Genomic DNA, 22,042 nt, shown 5'->3' on the forward strand with positions numbered 1-22,042 from the left:
CCCCCCCCCCCCCCCCCGATGAATGTTCCATTCAACTGTTTAGAACTATACTTAATCTATGACTGTGCTTTTGGACCCAAATTAGACTGGGGCTCCGTTTTAGACACAGCTTCCTGTAACACTAAGTGAGAAGTACCTCTCGTCTCTGGTTCCAGACCAAGGCTGCCCCCGAGTTGTGGATAGTGGTCAGTTCCGGTTCAGGGTTCTTAGGAAAGAGAAGAGGCTGCTGGCATCGTCTAAGTGGAGCTGAGGGCTCCCCACAGATGGTTCCTGCGGCTGCCCCAGCTGGGAGGGTAAGAGACAGACGGATAGAGCAACAAACTTATTAAGGACTGAGCAGAGTGTATTTGTGTGTTATTTTATTTGCATAGCCAAATATCACAAATTTGCCTCAAGGGGGATTACAATATATGTGACTCATATGAAACCATTTATCCTTAGACCTTTGATTCAGATCTCACACACACACTCTATTGGAGCTAAACAGTAAACACAAAAGACAAAACATGACTCAGGCTTAAAAGCAGCAGAGTCATACCATATGGACACTAATCCATTTAGCCACAAAGCCCACAAGGTAACCATGCTCATCAAAAGATTCATCTTCTCAGATTTGACAAAACATCAGCTTTATGGGTGAATTTGACTGAAATAACATGAGACAGAATCACTGAGAACCAACAGGAAACACTTCTAAAGCCGCTTGCGCCAGATACAGAAACGCAATGGAACACTTCCAGGCAGACAACATGAATGCCAAAACTGGCATAACCCTGTAGCGCCTCTATTCCCCTTTATCAGAAAGAGCATTAAAACCCAGTGTTTGGCCCACTGTGGGAAACTAAAGCCACATAAGGCAATAGCCCAGCGCTAGTCCAGAGGGCCAGGGAGGGGACAGACTGGGTCTTTGTCATGAGAGGAACAACGCCGGCTGAAGAAGAGGAGGAGCAGCCATTGTTAATGCAGTGAAGTGCATTAGTCACTGTTGAGAGCCTTGATCCCTCAACTAGCGCTTCTTCATTACTGGCTCCATATTTCTGAGTCTGATCAATTATCCGAACAGCAAATGGAAGAGGATTAAATCAAATGCATTGGCTTGACAGTGATGCATTAAGTTATCATCACAACAACACATAGCCTTCTACTTAACTGTATAGATCTCCTGGGTCCATAAAACAAATGTATAACAGAGACCTCGATGGTCAAGAAACTTGAAAGCAGAAACAGCAATCCTGCTGCTGCTGGTTGTGTTGGCTTCCTCCTTGATTATAGTGTTCCTTATGTGGCCAGAAGCTGAGGGCACTTGAACAAACCAACAGCTCTGGTATCTGAAAACTCTAAAATCCTGACAAACAACCTGACAAACTCTCTGACTGAGTAAGAATATGCTTATGTGTCAGCAGAAATATCCACATCCCTACAGTTGAACTAACACTACCAACAGTCAAAACTCCCATTAGAAGATATTTTTTAAACCCCTAACCAACTATCACAATTATTCCTAGTGGGAGCCATGAATATACTTTATTTATCATCACCTCAATACTATTAAAGTTCATGAAATATCATTGATCTAAGCATTAAAAGATATAAAAACTAAACATGTCTTTCAAGAACTAAAGTCCCAGTCACTTTGGATAATCCATAGTAGTCGCTGTGAACGTTTATCGGAAATCCTTTTAATGGAATAATATACTCCCTATAAAACTGTTCAGTGAGGTCTACAGATTATGCAGAGTAAACAGGACATTCTGTCTCATTCTCTGGACATTGTCTGAGGCTGCCAGTACCTAGTTGTCTAAGACGCCTACTACTTAAACACTACATCTCTACTTCCAACAGAGAGACGTTTGTAGCATTTCCCACCTCCGTTTCCTGCAATTTCATAAAACGCCAAAATGCTATTAAAGACTTATTTAAAAAAAAAAAAAAAGGACCTAATCAGGACGCCAAGCCAAAGCAAACAAACCTGTTCATCTATTCTAGGAGATCATACCCAGGTCAGACAGATCACACAATGCTTATAAAACCTGTTAAAAAAAAAAAAATCTGGCTCAGGCAGAAACAAACATCCTCATCCGGTTGTATCTGTTTAAGTAGGATTTCTATGAGAAGGCTCCCCTAAACTTGACCCAAGTGAAACAATTACTTTTACTACGAGCAGCTGCCGCCCATAAAGGTCAGAGGCTTAAGTAATGATTTTAGGGTAAATTCTTCATTGCCCACACATCCAGAAAATTTGATACACAACATAAACTGTTTCCCACAAAGTGGCCAGTGTGAAAACATGTGATCCCTTGCTTGTGAGTAACTTTACAGCACAAGCTGAATACGGCACTGAATCTTCCTCTTTACACAAAACAGCAAATCTTTAAACCTTACCCAAAAAACATCTCTCCCTAGTTTAATAAAGCATTAAGAAATAAAGATTTTGCATACTAAAAAGTGAATTATGTTTGGTTAACATTGCACCTGGATTATTAAAAACATTTGCAGTGACCTTGACAACTAAGTAATTCACTAGTCTCATATTTTCTACTGCTGCACGTAATTGCCTTCCCTCGTGTAATCAAAACAAAACTTCCCTCATGTCTATACAAGGCACAGACATTTCACCAATGGCCAAGTTTTAACTGACCTATTTCTTTCCATTGAGGGCTGATCTTTATCCCCATCTAACAAAGCCTAGCTTCAAATTACCCTTTACTTAGTACTGAAGGGCTTTTTTGCTTGTTTTTCACTTGTGGCATGTTCTTCCTGACAACCTAAATGGAAAAATACAGTTGGTTTGTTTTTCTTGCTCAAGTTAGAATAATTAAGTCCATAGTTTTTTTTTTGCTTACTTAAGGCTTATAGTAGTTCTGTCTACTTTTACAAGATTGAACTTGCCCATACATAAGTGCTTATACACCCTCCCTGGTGCATAACTCAAACCACTGCTAATGTTACCTTGTAAATAAAAACCCTGTTGCTTCCATTAATTTGGCTCTGGTATCGCTACATGGAAAGTGAACTTAGATAGGTTAGAGTGATGTTAGATTGAGTTACTGGGTGGATTGTTCCTCCGATGAGCATGGGGGTCCTCAGGTTCTGCAAAGATGTTGGAGGCCATCTTGTCCTTGCGGGGGGTTGAGTTGTCATCTGTGCCAAAGGAGATGCTGGAAGTTCCGCCCGGCGGTCGTAGTACCCTAAGGAGCAACAATGCAATGATGGATTATTATGTAATTTTATTGACATCCTACTTCCATCCACCACTCTGCGGACACACTAAAAAGCAGGGCCTTCATGTCACATGGTACTGATCAGCTGCACTTTGCAAAAAAATCAATCAATCAACAGACAGATATAACATGAGGACGCCTCAAGCGACGTATAGCCTTCTCCCTACTCCACCCCAACCCATTTATACACATACCACACACAAAAACACAGGCATCCAGCAAGGTCTCCGCTCTCTAAGCCCCGGCTGTCTGCTTGTCAGACAGACAGTCCCAATCTCTGCCCTGCAGCTGACTCTAGTCAAATATAATCAAAGAGTTAGCTGGCTAGCTGCCTCTCCTCAGCACAGATTCCTTTGCAGTGACACACGAGGGGTAGGGGTCTGTTCCTAGTAGCATTGTTATTTCATTATTAAACGAGTAAAACAAGTTGGATGCCCCTATTATTTCAATATTGCACAATAGAGGTGAAAAGTCTGATGTTCACAGATAATATAGGTCACCTTATAGACTGTGCTAGAACAATATGTATATTGTATGTGTGTATGCAGGCATTCTACAGCGCCTGCATACAGGCCAAGGCATGGTAAACAAAGCACCCAGAACCCTTTCCACCGACATTCCTTCAACCAAAAGCTGAACAAAAGGAACACGATAATGAAGAGGGCAACCCGTTTTCCTTGCTGTGCTGAAGGACAGTTGAGGTGGACAAAAAAATTGGTGCATTTGCAGAGCCCCTGCTGGACCCCTCCCTCTTTTTCAGCAAACTCTTCACTCCTAAGAGTCCCTGAAGCCACCAGCTGACACACTGAGCAGCTGTCCAAGGGCCAGGCAGGCAGATGGAGTCCAAAAAACAACCCAGCTCTCGAAGCAAAACTACAAATAAAAGCAAGAAAATAACACACTGGCCTGTGGACAGCATTTGCGTGAATTTTCTCAATCAATACTTGTATACACACACACACACTAATAATCGTCACACTTGGCTGTGACAATAATGCCTAAACCAGACTTCACCTCCCTGCCAGAGGATGAGCTCATGCTTTCCACATGGATTGCGATGCCGGAAAAGCTTTTAACTGCCTGGCAGCAGACCCCACCCTAGAATGAAACTGCAAATAATATCAATGAAATGGCATTAACGTTTGGAAGCTGGTGGGCAGCTTCAAGCTGGTGGAGCTGCTAGGCAGATATAACTGAGCTCCAAAGCAAAAGATGGCATGGTCGATAAGGCAGGGTGGGAGGCTTTTGATGGCCTACTAAGATTTTAGCCTAATTCTGCTCAAGTGGATGCTGTACGGATCCCTTTGGTCGGCTAGCATCAGAAATGACCAGCAGCTCGTAAAAAGGTCTTTAAGAAGCTAAATCAAAAGAGCTAAGGAAAGATTTACAGGCTTAGCTAGCGCAAAGCCCCCACCCAAGCCCCTGCATCAACCGAAAACAGCATGAGACTTCAAAACGCTTAATGACACACTGAGATTTGACGTGCTCACAAAGCAAAGACTAATGCCGGTAGTAACTTACTAGTTTTCCCCAAATATGCCTTTTAACAAGACAGGCAGCCGTAAATTAAAAGGATTTTTTTATCTGCATTGCTTTCACTGCAAAGGGGCAGGGATGCTCCCAGACGAGACGCATCACTTACTGGAAAGCTATGACTGCGTGCTTCGAGGATGAGTGGCCCTCTTAAGGTGTTTTCCCATGAATGTAAAGATTTTACAGATAGTGTTTGCCAGACGAAGACAGCAGCGTAGACATGTCTTTTAAAACTACAAAATGGGTTATGGGCATTATCCATTACATTCCATTCGCTCTAACCAACAATGAGCCATATCGGTGATAATGACAAATGCAGACCCGTCTTGTCTAGGAATCTTCCTGCAATCAATCAGGTATCTGGACTCTCGCTCCAAAAGTCAAGCTTTTTTCCTTTGGTGAAACACCACTACAAAATCCACACTTAATAGATTAGGCTAAAGGTTGTTAGCTAGCAACTCCAAAGAACAGCACATTTAGAAATCACCGCAGGAGAGGAGCTGCGACTTGGCCAACAAAAAGTTATTTCGTAGTCGACCCCAGCCAGTTAGCCAGTTAAAGCTGACGGGCTAACGTTGGGTAGCGTTGACTATTTCTCCCCGCAATATACATGGAAATTGAAAACACCCCTTCGTGTCTCTTTTCTCTCAAACTCGCATGCCTAGCTAATTATTCTACAAAGTCAAGACAGACGAACCTAACTAAGTTGGGTTAACGTTAGCTAAAGCCTAAATGGTGCATCAGTCTCGCAATAAGATTAACTTAATTACCAAGACTATGTGACAGTTTAGCTAAATCCAGAAAAATCCCTCGCCAGGCAACAGCGAGCTAACGTTAGGTAGCAGGCTGCCTTTAGCAGAAAAGAGGCGTTTGCTAGCCGAGAGGCTTGACCGCATCACACTTCTTTTGTTCCTCTGTGAAAGGATTTTAGCTCTTTTTACCTGGAACTGCTTTTAGAACCAGGTTCCATTCCTTTATAGGTGGTTGTCGTCGTCATTTTAATAGAGTATTTCGATGCCTCGGCGATAACAAGTACACAATGAGAAACTAATAAAAACGGTCCTCCTCCTTCCCCACAGAGCTACGACGGGATGAAGACTCCACCCGACACTGACTGAACATAACGAAGACCAGATCCGTAGGTTCTGCGGTGCCAGCCCACGAGATCCATCCCACCAGCGTTCGACCCGCTCTGATTGGACAGAACATCACAGAACTCCTCTCTTATTGGACAGAACCTTATCGATCGCCTTCTCGTTGGTGGCAGGTCTCAGCTTCATGTCAATCTGGCTGTGTAGTCCACATTCCTGTTCTTTTTTTCAGCTATCTAATAAGCATTGATGACAATCTGCTAAGTGTTTTAAACTCAAGACAAAAACGTGGGTGAACTTTGACCGGCAACTGGTAAAGATCTAGGGTCTAACACAGAGGTTCATTTTTTTTAACCAAGGACCCCTTACAAAATAGAGAATATAATGAAGACCCCTCATGTATGCTACATACCCTGAAATAATTTGACGTAGCCTATTTTTACACTTCTATATAGACTTAGTTATGTGAATAATCAGAAAAAAATTAGTAGCCATGTATAAAACATAATTGCAAATTCTAAGAGTAATAGACTTGTTAGATTCAAATGGAATGCTTAAAATATAAATAAAGCATCTCTATCTGATCTATGAACTATTATATTTAATATTTTTGTTGAACTATGAAGCAATTTTGTAAAATATATAAATAAATGAATACAAATGTCCTATATCATGACAATTTAAATGAATTAATCTGAAACCTTTTCACAGACCCATGGAGACAAACCCCACTTTGAGAATCATGGTCCAACCTCACTCTTAAAAAAATTACCACCTGGACTTGTGGTCTTGTCAAAGTTTTACAAATGTATTTTGAGTTGGTTGTATTTCTGTGGAGGGGAGAGAATGTCAAACAATCACACTAAAAAGCAAGACAAAAGTAATGTAAGTTTGGAAATAAAAAAAAACAGACGTTTATTTAACTGAGAGATCTCTTCAGGCTTCCCAAAATGTGAAGCATGGCCTACTCGAACGATTAATCAAACATTTCTCTATACATTCACTACTATATAAAAAATTATAAAATCAAAGATTTCTTCTAAAAGTAACAGAAACCAAAGCCCTAATCCCAAACTGTGTAGACTGATTGCCATTCCCAAAATAGTACAGTTTAAAAACAGATTTTCTGGACACTAACCAAGCCCAGCCCAAAGTCAATTGACCAGTAAAATTAGCTTTATTAATTCTTACTCTATTAACAGTCCTATATGTCTGCAACCTTACAGAAGAAGTCCTTAACATTTACCACAATACAGCATGAACAAACATAACCTGGGTGTGGTTTATGTACAAAAACAGAAAAGTAACAAGGGCAATAATTCAAATACTATACAGCAGTTGTTTGAAGCAGAGAAACCTCTTCTCCATGGAATCGTGTTGAGACAATAGGAAAAGTTGCAAAGAAGCAGCTGCTGAGAATCCCAGGCCCGGATGGTTTGTTATATCATGGAGGAAAATGGTGAAACATGTTGATTATATGAGGCCTCCTGTCTGTTGTTGAAACACATCAATTGTATCTTCATCTTCCATTTCCAACTGTTAAGAGAAAAAAAGTTATATAAGCTTGTGGCACATGACTTTGTTAAGCCTGAAATTCTGTGCAATCTTTTTGCTAGATTTCATAGGGTTGGCCTGCATCTTGTGTATTTATTTATAAGACAAATTGGCAAAGTGATATATAGAGATATATATATATATATATATATATATATATATAGAAAGAGAGAGAGAGAGAGGGGTGGGAAAAGCCGGGAAAAAGCTAATCTTGTGTCAAGATGTTGCTGTTACATGTTGTGAGTGCCAAGGCTGATAATATATGCTTTATTCAAATGTGTTGTTTGCATGCAAAATAGCACCTATTGCAGCCAAAATAAAACAGAAATTGTTTTTGGCTTTGATGACGGCATTGTGCTCAGTCAGGCTTGCACAGCATTGCAATAAAACGTAAGTTGTGTCTACTCCAGCCAATTGTTGCAGCAAGTGTATTGGCATCTGCTTAAAATGTCATATTCAGCACAAGTTCCACAACACTGCATGTAAAACATAGGTTGTTGTGTTCTGACAGCCTGAGGCACCCCCATTCTTCCCATGTCATTGTGTCCGTAGTCTACATTAACGACGTTCCACTTCCCGTATAGTTCAGGTGCCGCTGGAAATTCGGCCAGATGTCCTTCATTTTCAGCTGGATGTCCATCAGCTTCTGCTCTCTTTGTGTTGGCATTCCAAACACCGGTTTACTATGGTTAACTGCTCCTCAAATCTCTGCAGGTTAATTCTACACAGCTAACTCCAATCTGAGTTATCTGTTGTACGACTAAAACAACTTTTAAACGTACACGTTCCACCAAAACAAGTTCCTTCCCAAGGCTATTTTGCAGTAGCACCATCATTCTGCCAAGGGCTCAAGACGATTGTGATTGGTTTAAAGAAATGCCAAATAACCAGAGCATGTTTTTCTCCCATTCCAGAATGCTGTGTGGACTAGCCAGACCCTCCTCCGCGGCGCTGTGGAGGAAGGTCTGACAATGCGAGACTAGCGTGTCCTCATGATAACGCAGGTGTGTGCCTGGTTTCAGCCTTCAGACATTCCTACCACACACTGATCACTGTACGTGGTAGAAATATCTTTTATTTTATTTTTATTTTTTATTTTATCGGTTAGTGCCTGTATATTATAGGATAGGCCCACATGTATCAACACTTGGTTAGACACAAGACTGATTTTTAGTTGTGTGTGCACTGTAATTACTTTGCTTCCATCGTGTATTTCACATTGTAGAAAGAAAAAAGGGAACACCAAAAATCAAGAGGCCCATAAGGAGCTTTCCCATGACAGAGCATCAAAAGGATAATGCATTCTTTAATTGATAAGGATGGCACGAGTCCATTAGCACGAGTGAAGACACATGAAGCGCATGAAGTATGTTTGAGCCCACTATAAACTCCAGGCAACATGGTACCCTGTAAATGTGTATTTTTAGGCATACTATTCAGTCTGTTTTGGGTAGCTAAACTCACTGTCTGAAGGTTTCCAACTTACCTGTGATGGTGTGTCCGTCTCATTTATTGGCTGTCCATCGAATCTGAACCTGATTTGCCGCATTGCCAGTCCCTGCAAAGACAAACATAAAACGTTTGATGCAAAATCAAAGACTCTTTATCCACATAATTTCCATAAATTGAAAAACAGACAATGCTAATCAGCTGACTTTCACCAACTCCTTGAACATTTGAGCCAAACAGAGGGAACAAGGACAGTTCCAAGAAAGAAATCATACAACAGCCGCGTAAAGGGAAGACTTCAGTAAAGATTGTCATTCTCTCATTTTCTATTGCTGTAACTTGAATGCAACACTTTCCAATGATTGTGGTAAGAACTTCCTCTAAATGTTGTCTTCCATGAAGTTGAGGACTCCTGCAAGTTTACTCTCTCACAATGATAGACTACATGAGGTAAATGCGTAAAACTACTGAGTTTTCCCTTTGTTTTTGTTTTTTTAATATAGCTCAGTGGGTCTCAACAATTGGTTGGTTACGTGTTAGCACTCCAATTAGTAAACACTAAACGTTTCCTTCTAACAATATATTAAAACATTTATTTGTGTAGCACATTTCAAAGCAAAGTTACAAAGTGTTTTACAGTAAGAAATGCACAAATGTAAAACACAACAGAACATTCAATTTTTGTAAGAAAAAGTTGTATGATTTTTAAATGTCACAAAAGTAATTACAAAAGCCACACACCCTAATTTAAATATTATTAAAATAGGATCGGTTGTGTAATTGATAGTTACTTGCTTTCTCATACAGCGCAAGCAGAGCATTTCAGGGACATCAGTATTCTAAAAGCCAAGAAAATAATCTAGATAATAAATCAATATTTGTAGTCAACCAAAGTCTTCATGTCAAATAAAGAAACTGATAATTCATAAAGTATTTGGATTATAAATTGGCCAGACATCATTATTTGTTTGTTTAGGGTTAACATTGCACTATTTTGAACGCTGTAAAACCAAAGCACAAATTACAAGTCACATCAAGTATGACTGATAAGTGTGGGAAGGCTGAAATTAATTGCTCTTATCAAAGCCTTTTTTGTCTTCAAACAAGACTGAACATGTGCATACTTTAAAGATGTTGCTTTAAACAACCACATACTTCCATTAATAATTTCCATATGATGTAAAAGCCGCTTAACTTAGCAACATATCTCATATAAGCCTTGCTCCACACGGTCTACTGTTGGAAAGAGACTACAAGGCAGACATTTTGACATGCACAGCAACTTAAGTGTAATTAATCACTTTAATAATATGTAAATGTAATTTATATAGGTGTGCCAGTTCCAAGGTCCCCAGTGCATACTGGCTCACTGACATTGCTGACTGGGGACCTACAGGTACACAGTTATTTTGAAAAACGAAGACATTTCCCTTTGTTTGTGCCCTTCATTTACACACAAACTGAGAATTCTCCTCTAAAAAGGAGTCTTTCTAAAAGCTCTGGACAGAGCGGAGGTTTTGGAAATCTTCTTTTGCACGTTTGCATGTAAACTGAGAAACAAAGAGAAGAGAGAGGAAGTGATTTGTTGCTGTTGTTGCTATTTTTGGGAATTCTGATTGGCAAACGTGGGCTTCTCATTACACTGCCACCTACAGGTTTTCACATGCTCCTGACGGCATTTGCGGCATATATACACGGGTACGTGGAACCCAACACCCGATAGCTGTGCAAAATGTTTGTTTTTTTTAAAACAGAGTTGAAATGTCTGTTTATTAAAATAGTCGGCCAACGTATAAACGTAGCCTGGGACACTGGAATGGAAGGCAGCCCTCATCAATGTTATTAGTTAAACCTGTGCTTTTTCTGACATGTCAGCATGTTGTGCGCTGCATGCAGTGAAAAAGGCCAATTAAGAGACAGCAGGAGTTCTGTCAGGGATTCAAAAGAGGGACTGTAGGTGTCATCCACCCAACATATTGAGTGGATGTATTACATGTAATAGGGAAGGTGCTGCACCTTTTTGAAAGGCCATGAACACCCACAGAGGTTTTCTGAGTTAATCTAGTTGATTAGACTTATTCCAAAGAATGTGTGGGTGTTTATAGACGGATTGATTGACATCTTCCTGAGTCTCCTGTTAGCTTTGTTGCACCTGTTAGGGCAGGACAAATTACAACTTTATCATTCTTTTTTTGTAGAAAGTATGTGACCTAATAAATTCCCATCCAAGCTCCAGCCCACCTTCAACCTGAGCGGGTCTAATCAGCCAGAATAACTCAAATCACCTGTGTGGGTGTTCAGAGGCATCAACAAAAAGATTAAAAGCTAGAGCTTGATTAAATAGTACACACAGGTAAGGGTGAATATCAACGCTATCCTTCTTTGGCCCTTTCACTTCTGGGGAGTACAGGGGTGCACACACACATTTGGAGGCACAGGTGTACTAATTGTGCACCTGACCCAGATGTATTGATTGTCCTAAATTTACACATTGATTAAGGTAGTTCCCTTTTGTCCCTGAGTGCCTTGACTGAGTAGTTGATTCCATTTTATTTCATATTCAATTGTCAAATGTTATCTCTGTATTTCTGACACTATTATGATCTTATGAAGTAGGAATGTATTGCTGTCCTAATGTGCTTCAGAGTTGATTATACTGTAGATTTCTATATTCAAGAGAATGTGAGATTTTGTATGTAGAGTGAAGACATGAAACCACTCAACTACATCTTACTCTGAAGAGAAAAGAGAATAAATGATTTCACATGGAACCTGATGACTGCTTCTTCTTCTGTGCTCATCAATTAAAGTCAAGTCCAGTGCATTCCTGTAAAATAACTTAATTACAGATTGATCTTAAATTACCAACTGGCAAAATACACAGGAAAACTCATTGACCTCTTCACATTATAGAAAATGACAGTCAACTGGCAGTATGTGGTGAGAATTGTAATGCAGTAATTGTTATTTGTTACCATTGGTTTAGGAAATAAACCTATAACATTATCCTGAATGTTCACAATCAATGAGCTATGTCTGCGGTTTGCCCACCTGTCTATCGCAGTAGGCCTTCATGAGTTTGATGAGCGGCGTGTGTCTTTTGATCTTGAACTGCACTATAGATCCATCCTGACCTGCTACCTTCAGGTTTATGTGTTCGTTGCTTTCTGTCTTGACTGCTTCCTGGGGGGATGAAGTCAGAGAAAAAAAAAAAAACAGTTAACACAGCCATGCAGGAAACCAGAGCTAATGAATCACCTGGACAAACAACAACAAAAATTAGGCAAGCTTGGATTTTTTTTTTTTTAAATGCAGATTTTATTAACTACAAACAATTAATTTACAGATTTACATTTGAAAGAGTTGCATTTTTCATCAGTTTGGAGTAATTGATTAATAATAAAAGATAAAGCATCCAAATTAAACTGATTAAATGAAGAACTAACAGGTGCTTACTTTAGAGTGGGTGAACTCTACCTTCAACATGCCATTAAGGTAAGGGCACTATGTACTGTGAGGCAATAGATTTAAGTTTACTATAGACTTTCTACCATGGCAGACATCACTTTAGTACCCTACCTCATAGGCTAAAATTAATTTTCATAAAATTGGCTTTTAAATATATTTATATCACTGGATTATTATTGATACATTAATGTGTCCATCACTTTAATGTTACATCTGGTAAAGATGGAGCTCATTACTATACTGCCGGGAAGCAGTACCATCATGTAGGGGCGGCTGTGGTTCAGTGGTAGAGCAGTTGCCTGCCAATTGCAAGGTTCAATCCCTGGCCCTACAGTCCCATGTTGAAGTGTCCTTGGGCAAGACACTGAACCCCGAGTTGCGCCACTGGAGTGTAAATGTGTGTGACTGTGTATCTGATGAGCAGGTGGCACCTTGTACGGCAGCCTTGGCCACAATGTATGAGTGTGTGAATGGTTCCTGTACTATGTAAAAGAGCTCTGAGTGGTCGTTATATGAATACAGCACATGACACAGCACGTGAATTAAAACTCTACATCGGCAAAGTAGTTAGTGTTATCAAAAAACGTTATCAGAAAATGAAGTTAAGCTAAGTGGGCCTACTTGAGAAAAGGAAGTTAGATTTTACCACTGACATCCCGATATATCCAGATAAGAAGTTGCCCACTGCAATATTAGTGCCCTACCCCTTCCTAGTGGTAAACCACTGTGTACAAACTTTTCCCACACTCACACAAGCTACCATCTCTCTCTCTCTAGGTCTCTCTCTCTAGGTCGCTCTCTCTGTCTCTCTGTCTCTCTCTCTCTCTCTCGAGAGAGAATTGAAGCATGCACTGACACCAGCTGCTTGGCTTTGTAATCAAACAGAAAGCGATCTGCGCGCCTGAGGATGCGCGTTCACAAACCTTCCGGTCTTTTCAAAGTAGGCTTTACAACGCTAGTAGTTGAATTTTAGCTCCCAACTTCACCAAGGTTTTTCTAACAGCAATTTTGCCACAGATCCAGTGAAATAAACTGGTATTTTGATACAATGTGGCGACACTCACCTTTGGTTTTTCATCAGCCATGGTCACTCTTTTGGCGCTTCTCTATGTTGCCACACAAAGAATACGGGTGCGCGCACGTGCTCGTGCCCGTTCAAATGATTCAAACTGAACGTGCGCGGCAACGCGACATTGCGCGTCCACAGCACCAGACTGTGAATGGCTACAGGCAATCACGAGGATGATTCTGGTCATGGGCGGGAGAGTCTCATTGCGCGCCACAGGCTGCAGAGGGCACTCAGCGTCACATGCACGCGCACAGCAGTGTTTTTCCTTTTGTTTTGAGGTTTGTACAAACGCACCCCATCGCCCTCCTGACCTCTCATCAGTGTTGCATGGTTCAGTCAGTTGTCATCATCATCATACAGAACATTACACTTACTGGGAATGTTGGGTTTGCACTTTCCCACTTTCCATTTTTTCTCCTGCTTTTTTTGTAACCCTGAAACATGCCACATGAATCTCAGCGGCCATCTTGTTTTTCTGTCTGATGATGAAGATGCACTAACAACATATTTTTAAATATTTACACATAAATGAACTGTGTATTTGCATACATCAAATCAAAAACACAGATTCTTTACACAATCTAGTGAAAATATGTGTGTTTTTGTGTGTATTGTAAAAAGAAAATTTAGATTTTTCCTTATTGTATATAAACCCAGTTCCTCAGAGCTGAAAAGGTATTGATTATATGTTAACAATACATATATTAATTGTGTGTTTTTTTTATACCTATCTATAAATAAAAAACACACCATGAGCCAAACAAGAGCCAGACGTACAGGCAGGAGGAAGGCCAGCCCTTCCGTGACGTCATAACACCGGCGCCAGGGCTTTCGAAACAAGTGAGGCGCGTAAGCAGCAGCATTGCACCTGTAGTTCATGGCGTGGAGTGTTTATTACTGAATAGTTAGTCATTTATACGTTATTGCATTGATAATATTGTTCCCCGATGGAGGAGTTAGATGTTGAGCCGGCAATCACCGTAAGTAACCGCTGTAGTTTAGTTTTCTCTCTTTACTCCCTCGGAATAGCATTGCTAACAAGCTAACTAGTCAAATCTAACGAAGCTATGTTGAATCATGATGTGAACACAGACAGTCTCATAACGATTGTTAGACACACATATACAAGTTTAATAATAAAAATACATACGTCTTAAAACTGGTTAAAAGTGACAATGTAGTAAGGAATTAATAGATAACGTTCGTAAGAAAGTATTCTTAACTTTTTTTCAAGTACCGGTATTAACTAAACCGCTGGCTAATGAAATTAAGGTTAGTAGTATTTTGGTTATTGCCAGAGTTTAAGTACAAATTTAGATAATTTGGCTTCACTGCAAAAAAATTGGGAAAAAAGTGTCTTTATTACATGCTCAATGAAGTTGCATTGACACATTGGGAAAATGTTCATGTTAAAAAAAAACAAAGACAATTTAAGTCTCTATTTAATTTCAATCTTTCCAATCACCTTTTTTAGCGGATGATTTCAGTTCAATGACCCTGTCTCTCTTTTTTAAATGCAGAACATTCCTGCAGCCAGTGATGGGAAGCATTTGGGATTTGCATGGGGTCCAGGTGATATCCTTGCGTATGAGACCCTTTACATGCCATCAAGTATGTGTACATATCAACACAAGCCCGTCTCTATGTTTTCATACTCCTGCCATCTCTCTTTTACCTAACGTCACTCTGATATCACCTCCTGACCTGTATCTTCAGGTGCTAAAGGATCAGGCTGCTCCTTCATCCATGAGGTCAGAAAAGATGAAGACATTTATTCCCCCATTTTACGCAAACTCTTCAATGAGTCACATCACATCTTTGTTGGCCTTCAGACAATTAGAGAGGACCTCCCCAGCAAGAACAAAAAAACCCAGTAAGTCCATCTGATGGCTCTTTCCTGCGCACGTGTTACTGTATTCCTTTTTCAGGGACAAAAGACCAATGAAGCATCTTCAGAAATGATTGCATATCATGATTTGTCTTTTTCTTGCTGCCTAGATTTGTCAGCATTAGTAAAAACTATAGATCTGTGATAAGAGCCTGTATGGAGGAGCTTCAGCAAGTTGCAGGTCAGAATTTTTAAAATTTTTATATTTTAGTTTCAATGTGATTACTTATAGATAATAAAAGTTTGCATTTCTCTTTTTTTGCAGTTTCTACAAAAGTTGCAAAAGTAGCCACGCAATATGGAAATCAGGTATGCACTTCCACTGTATGTCTGTCAGTGCCACAACATGCATTGCCATATATGAAAAGTTTATCTGTGTATTTTTTCCTGAACTGAATTATTGCCTAGAGCTATGCAATAACTGACACAGTCCCAACCTCAGCCTCTGTTTTGGTATTACAGGTGTCCATTCTGTTAGCCATAGAACTGATCTGGAATCTGTGTGAAGTGCTGTTCATTGATGCTGCTCCTGGTTAGGGTTTGACTTTTTGCTTATAGATAATCTCTCTTTTATATCTTTGAATACATTTTATAATTATTCAAAAAATGTGTGTGTGTGTTTGTTTGTGTTTCTTTCTTTTCAGCGGGTCCCCTGTTGCTCCACCTCCTAGACTGGGTACGGTTACACAAGGGTGATGTGGATGAGAAGGCCAGAGAAGTGCTGCAAAGCGAGAGCCCTGCTGAGCACCACGACTACTGGGATGTGGTAGGTGCAACACTCACAGGTTACTGGATGACTTTGAAACTATTTAAGGTATATGTTTTATTCTTGCATGTTTTGTGTCTGGACTGTGCAGGTGGTGAGTTATGTGCTGCAGGGCAGGTTTGAAGAAGCCAGACAGATGCTGGTGAAGCAGGCCATCCTACAGCCTGCTGCCAGCAACATGTACAAGCTGATGGACACTCTTCTCAGCAAGATGCCCTTCTACAATGTAAAATCCTCTTTCAGTGGTTAATCTCATTGTGTAGCTTTAGTTTGCCTTGGTAATATGATATTTGCATGATATGTATATTGTTGACAGCCAGGTGTTTACACAGAAGTTGTTTGAAATTTCTGACACACAAGTTCCTGACTGGCACTCCTCCCTTCCTCCTCAGATATCACACAAACATACTATTTATGTTCATAATACACATTTCAAATTGAATATACATCCACTCATAGACCAACCAATGGAGGCTTTCACCTTTTGAACTTTTTATGATAATCCTCAGCCTGGTGGCACCCAGACGCTGACAGAGTTTGATGTGAAGTGGAGACACTGGCATGAGGAGGTGGACCGCTGCCTGCAGGACAACTCGTTTGCCAGCAACCAACATCTGGAAATCATCTGCAAGGTGAGTGGCCTCAGAAGCCCTAGCTGCTGTCCATCCACTCTACAGAATGTACCAGATATCTCAAATTAAAAACATACCGTAGATTCATTGCGTGTCTAGTTTAAGACATTTCACTAGTCACGTTATTCCAACACCTTTTCTCACCCCTTTTCATCTAATTTTAGATCCTAGTTGGGGATGAAGACACTTTGCTGGAGCACAAGGAGCTACTGAGCACCTGGTACCACTTCCTGGTCACTAGACTGCTCTTCTGCCACCCCACAGTTAAACCCATTGAGTTACACTACTATGCACAGGTAAACTACACTAACTGCTGCTGAAACCACTCAGCATTCATGTACACTGCAACTACTTTCCTATTATTTACACTGTGTGTGTGTGTGTGTGTGTATGTGTGTGTGTTGCAGTCTTGCATGACAATGTTTCTCGACTTAAGGAGCGTCCCAGAGCCCCTGGACAGCATCTTACTGGCTGCCTTTGAGTTTGACATCCATCAGGTCATCAAGGACTGCAGGTAACATGCAGAATTACATTAATCTAGAAATGCATATATACAGTACAAGGGATGCACCTAATCCATAAATCCATAAATGTGCCAGTACTGTTGAAAGGGGAAAAAACAACCCCTATCGGTGCTGGCAAACTTGAGTTGCTGCAGCTACGTCTACGACCTTCCACTGAGCTATAACGACAGTTGTCGGGGCATATTTAAGAGTGCCTCTAAACAGAAACAAAATGCATTTAAAGCTGCAAGCAGCGATATACGGGCCATCCCCTCCTATCAGGTTGGGGATACTGGCAGACGCCTCACTTTGCGGCTGTGCTTTTGCACTTCAACACTGCAAATTGTCACCAATTAAAAGGGAACTCTGCTGTGTTTAATGATACCTCACCCAATAGTGTAAAAGAAACAGCTCATTAGTTATTAAATGGGGCCCCATATTTTTAATTTAATTAATTTTTAATTCGGTGGGAAAAAAATCTAAGGTTCGGCAGAAATCGAACCCCGTCAGAAAGCCCAATATTTGGCCCAATCCTGGATTTGACGCATCCCTATACAGTACACACAAGACACATGTGTGTTTATGCTTCCAGTCTATAAACTCTTTCCTAATTTCTCCACCGTGTGTCCTTCAGCATTGCTCTCAACAACTGGTGGTTTGTGGCCCATTTGACAGATCTGTTGGATCATTGCAAACTCCTCCAGTCTCACAATCTACAGTAAGGACCCGTTTATACATGTTTAATCTGGAGATAACAAGTTCACACACTTCATTCATCTAACATCTACTGTGTGTGTGTTTGTGTGTGTGTGTGTGTGTGTGTGTGTGTGTGTAGCTTTGGCTCCAACTTGAGAGAGTTTCTGCTGTTAGAATATGCTTCTGGTCTCTTCACTCATCACAGGTAAGATTATCTAAGAATGCTAGTTATCCGTATTGTTTGGGGATCCTGTTAATAAATGTATTTAATTGCCGTGTTCATTTGAAGCATTAGATTTACACAAAGTATTGAAACACGTGCCTTTGGATCTGCAAATTTTATCATTTTTAATACTTATGTTTTTATGATTAGTCTTTTACTCTGTAATTTACTCACGATATTTTTAATTTGCCTCTAGAAATTTCTCATTTTATAGGATAATTTCGTTTGTATGTGTTTAGTCTGTGGCAGTTGGCCGTGGACTATTTTGACAACTGCCCAGAGTTTGGCCATGTCTACCTGGAGCTGCAGATTGAGCGCGTACCTTTAGAAACGGAGCGCAAAGCCCTCAAGGTGCTCAGGATCTGCGAGCAGAGGCAAATGTCCGAGCAAGGTAGAACATTCTTTCTCTTGTTTTAGATCATCAATCACAGACATTAATATAGTCCTGTTTCTCCAATGTAGTAGGGTCTTAAACCTTTAATTGTTTTTCCTCATCCAGTGCGGAGTATCTGTAAGATCATGGCCATGCGGGCCCTGAGGAACAACAGACTGGGCTCCGCTCTCTCCTGGAGCATCAGGGCCAAGGATGCTGCCTTTGCCACACTCATTTCAGAGAGGTTAGTTCCCTTTACAGCACACTTATTTTTAAAGATGTTTCCCAACCCTGTCGGTGGTTCTTAGAACCCACACAATAAAAAACGTCTTTCTTATTATGTGTAGTATGTATTTGTTTTGCTACCGTGGAAGAACCAATTGCCCCCTCCCCCTGGAAAAAATAAAGGTCTTGAACTTGATTCTGTAATATTAAACAAGGCCGCACTCTTGTATCCTTCTCTTGTGGGATGTTACATTTTTAGTTGAACACACCTAAAGACAACAAAAAACTAAATCACTTTTATGTTTGTCAGATCTGGCCATTTGATGTATTGTGTTCTGGTGAGGCGTTTTACACAAAATAGCAAAAGTAGCTTGAATAATTACAAATGGTTTGTGAGGTTTGTTTAGGTCTCAGATAAATTGTAGCCTGTGTTTGGGACAGGTTTCTACAGGATTACTGTGCCAGAGGGACCTTCTCTGATTTGGACCTGATAGACAACTTGGGTCCAGCAATGCTGCTCAGCGACAGGCTCACTTTCCTTGGTATGAACAAGGAATACACACACATGCACACACTGCAACAGTTGTAGCACTGCTAAACTTGTGACTCAAAAGAAAAATTGACACATCAAATGAGGGGACATTCAGTCAAGGCCGATTTTCTTCTGGACAGTTGTCCTTATAGTCTCTTTTAGGCAGTCACATGAGACTCAGACACAGAGACACGTGTGCACTGAGATTAAAATACTGTCCAAATGTGACAGCGTGATATACTGGAAGAATATCAGTCAAAAAAGATGAACCATTTATAAAAACCTTAAGGTAGAAGTACAGCACATTTAAAGAGTGGTTTTTCTTTAAAGGAGGAGCAAAACAAAAAAAACAACAATTTAAATAAAAACAGGTTAGTTTTAAATAAGAGCAAACAATTCAAGCACATGAAAAATAAGCCCATACAAAGTAATTTCAAATTGCACTTTTATACTGTATGATAAAGACCTACTGTATGTGAGCATTTGATTGGTTGTAATCAAAGTATTAGCATGAGCCAGTGTTGTATTCTGAAAACTCTTTTCATTCCTAGTGAAGTACCGTGAGTTCCACAAGCTGTACGAAGAGAAGCGCTTCAGTGAGGCGGCCAAGCTGCTCCTCTCCCTCATCACGGCCAAGATCGCCCCCCAAAGCTTCTGGATGACTCTGCTGACTGACGCCCTGCCGCTGCTGGAGCAGAAAGAGGTCAGTCCCAGCGCGCACTGTGCACTACACTGTGGACAACATTCGTGCTTCAGTAAAGATACATAATCATGCTACATTAAAAGATCAAATAAATATTAATGTTTCCTGCAGGTACAACAAAACTGAATCTTTAAGTTACATTGCCTGATTTGTTTAAGATTTATTAGCATTTTCTTCAGACAAATTAATTGTGAAAAGGTTGCCATTCTCCCTTTTCACTAGCCTATGTTCCCAAAATTAACTATGTTTAGTGTCGGCTTAATCCTTAATTTCAGTGTAATGTTGTAGTTAATTTGCTACTTTATCATTTGACATAAGCCTGTTAGGTTTACGGGTTCATAGTAATTTGGGGGATCAGTTTGTGCCCTTAGTTTGAGTCTGTTTTTCTTTCTTTTTTAATTTAATAAATACACTAGTTTTGCACTTTAAAAGCCTCCTCTTCAGTCTTCAATCTTGACATTGATCAATTCTATTAATTGATATTTAACTTTAGTCTTCCTATTCCCTATCAATTCATCATGTTTTAAAACATCAAAATAAATGTCCATTACAATGTGTAGGAGAGACAATAGGTCCACATCAAGTATTTTCAGAGTACTCCCTTTTAGTTGCATAATTGATTCAGCCGCCATTGTAAATAAGAACCTGACTTCATGTAAAATTAAAGGTTAAATTAAAATATATAAAATAACTGATTTACAGCAGATTCACCCATTTATCAGTTTGTGTTAGCACATTGCTGTCTGCAAATTGTCCCTTTACTTCAGTGCACGTCTGTGACTGGATAATGAATGAACAAAAGGAACTTCAATGCTCACAAAAAAGTTGTTTGAAGGACTGTTTTAACTAAAAGGGGTCTTTGTTTGTCAAATTTATAGGTGATCTTCTCAGCAGACCAAACCCATGAGCTGATGTTCTGTTTAGAGGAGCTCACTTCCTCATTGAACACCACAGCTCCCGGCACAGACAGGACCATGCAGGTACGCGTCTCCTCCTGTTGGTGCTGTTCATTGTTAGCATAAGAGATTCGCTGTTAGTTGCAGTAGGTGCAATATTCTGTTCCCCAGTTTAATTTGGGATAGTGTTGTTGCTACTGTCTGAATGAAGGTATGTGAAAACAGCCAAGTCTTTTACACTTGTAGAGAACAATTAAACCCAGATGCATCACTTGGCGTGTAATACAACGGGGCCTAGCTTGCACCCGGCCCGGCGCAAAGCCAGCCCGGTGTGTTTTGCCAGCACACAAACATGCAAAAGATTACAAATAAAAATATTACAATGCAAATGCGCCAAGGTACAAACGCGCCTCGTTTTTTAAAGGAAATGGGATGACTTATAAATTAATAAAGACTAAGTACAACACTTTTGAACCATGTGTCCGGCGCACTGACCCTTTTTTCAGCTGTCAAACTAGCAAAAGTGGATTAGGACACGCCTGCGCCAGGCGCTTCATGCCTTGCGTTTAAATTGTTAAAACAGGGCCCAGAGGCTCAAAACTCTGCTGTTTTACATTACACATACAGCTGCGATGCAAGTATCCGCCTTAATGTTCAAGACACACACGCCTTTACACTTCTTATACGAGTGCATTTGTCATTTCAGGATGAAGACATAGAGCAGACCAAAGTGGAGCTCCTGAGACTTGCTCTGGCCAGGAATCTGGCTATGGCTATAGTCAAAGAGGGAACTGTCGAAGCATGAATGATGACGTTGAAAAGAAAAGCTCTGGCTTTGCATTTTTGTATTGTATATAAAGTTCAAGTAATCAAAATGTGCTCTTTGATAATAAAACACTTTTCATGATGTACTGTTCATTGTTGTAAAATCTGACTTTTAGTGAGTTAAATAATCTAAGAACATCAGACATCCATTGAAAGAAATGTTTATTTTTTGATGTAGTGAACAAATGGCACAGCATACAGTATGTACAGACCTAACACTCTACTAACGTCTACACGTCACTTGTTCACATAACTTGTCATACAACAACCAATTGGTACAATACACACTATGTACATTAAACACACACCTCATTACATCCCAAATGCATATTGAGGACTCCCAGAGAAGGGACCTTAGGGAGGTTTGGGTGGACTGATTTAGGAAACTTTACTCA

At 40.2% G+C, this 22,042-nt stretch overlaps 3 protein-coding genes across 3 annotated transcripts in view; 1 reads left to right on the top strand and 2 right to left on the bottom strand.

The window, feature by feature from the left end:
* Positions 1 to 5,963, bottom strand: part of LOC117958479 (jupiter microtubule associated homolog 1-like) — an 8,719-nt gene extending 2,756 nt beyond the window's left edge. The window contains exons 1-3 of the mRNA XM_034894903.1: positions 5,696 to 5,963; positions 3,049 to 3,188; positions 137 to 285 (exon numbers count right to left, since the gene is read on the bottom strand). Of these exons, the coding sequence (XP_034750794.1) occupies positions 137 to 285; positions 3,049 to 3,188; positions 5,696 to 5,751 (345 nt within the window). The 5' untranslated portion in view covers positions 5,752 to 5,963. The remainder of the gene's footprint in view (positions 1 to 136; positions 286 to 3,048; positions 3,189 to 5,695) is intronic.
* Positions 5,964 to 6,750: 787 nt separating this feature from the next.
* On the bottom strand, positions 6,751 to 13,580 carry LOC117957558 (small ubiquitin-related modifier 2-like). Its single transcript, XM_034893374.1, has 4 exons — positions 13,381 to 13,580; positions 11,900 to 12,031; positions 8,886 to 8,957; positions 6,751 to 7,381 (listed from the first exon to the last, which is right to left on the bottom strand). Exons 1-4 carry the CDS (start codon positions 13,399 to 13,401, stop codon positions 7,319 to 7,321), a joined length of 288 nt encoding a protein of 95 aa, XP_034749265.1. The 5' UTR covers positions 13,402 to 13,580; the 3' UTR covers positions 6,751 to 7,318.
* A 580-nt stretch (positions 13,581 to 14,160) lies between these two features.
* On the top strand, positions 14,161 to 21,733 carry nup85 (nucleoporin 85). The gene is made up of 19 exons (XM_034893364.1): positions 14,161 to 14,365; positions 14,906 to 14,996; positions 15,102 to 15,258; positions 15,384 to 15,454; positions 15,539 to 15,582; positions 15,736 to 15,805; positions 15,918 to 16,039; positions 16,131 to 16,265; positions 16,549 to 16,671; positions 16,836 to 16,967; positions 17,079 to 17,185; positions 17,809 to 17,892; positions 18,010 to 18,075; positions 18,333 to 18,484; positions 18,593 to 18,710; positions 19,133 to 19,233; positions 19,775 to 19,926; positions 20,805 to 20,906; positions 21,529 to 21,733. Exons 1-19 carry the CDS (start codon positions 14,333 to 14,335, stop codon positions 21,625 to 21,627), a joined length of 1,959 nt encoding a protein of 652 aa, XP_034749255.1. The 5' UTR covers positions 14,161 to 14,332; the 3' UTR covers positions 21,628 to 21,733.
* Positions 21,734 to 22,042: the final 309 nt, after the last annotated feature.

Source organism: Etheostoma cragini, chromosome 15, assembly GCF_013103735.1.
Source record: "Etheostoma cragini isolate CJK2018 chromosome 15, CSU_Ecrag_1.0, whole genome shotgun sequence".
Classification (NCBI taxonomy): domain Eukaryota; kingdom Metazoa; phylum Chordata; class Actinopteri; order Perciformes; family Percidae; genus Etheostoma; species Etheostoma cragini.

What these genes read in the sequence shown, in the direction of transcription:
- LOC117957558 (XM_034893374.1), bottom strand. Translation starts at nt 13,401, where the DNA reads ATGGCTGATGAAAAACCAAAG. An exon ending in TGGCTGATGAAAAACCAAAG is followed by an intron (nt 12,032 to 13,380) that starts GTGAGTGTCGCC and finishes TCATCCCCCCAG; the next exon opens with GAAGCAGTCAAGACAGAAAG. An exon ending in AGACGGACACACCATCACAG is followed by an intron (nt 7,382 to 8,885) that starts GTAAGTTGGAAA and finishes TTCTCTTAACAG; the next exon opens with TTGGAAATGGAAGATGAAGA.
- nup85 (XM_034893364.1), top strand. Translation starts at nt 14,333, where the DNA reads ATGGAGGAGTTAGATGTTGAGCCGGCAATCACC. An exon ending in CAGGTCATCAAGGACTGCAG is followed by an intron (nt 17,186 to 17,808) that starts GTAACATGCAGA and finishes TGTGTCCTTCAG; the next exon opens with CATTGCTCTCAACAACTGGT. An exon ending in GAGGCAAATGTCCGAGCAAG is followed by an intron (nt 18,485 to 18,592) that starts GTAGAACATTCT and finishes TTCCTCATCCAG; the next exon opens with TGCGGAGTATCTGTAAGATC.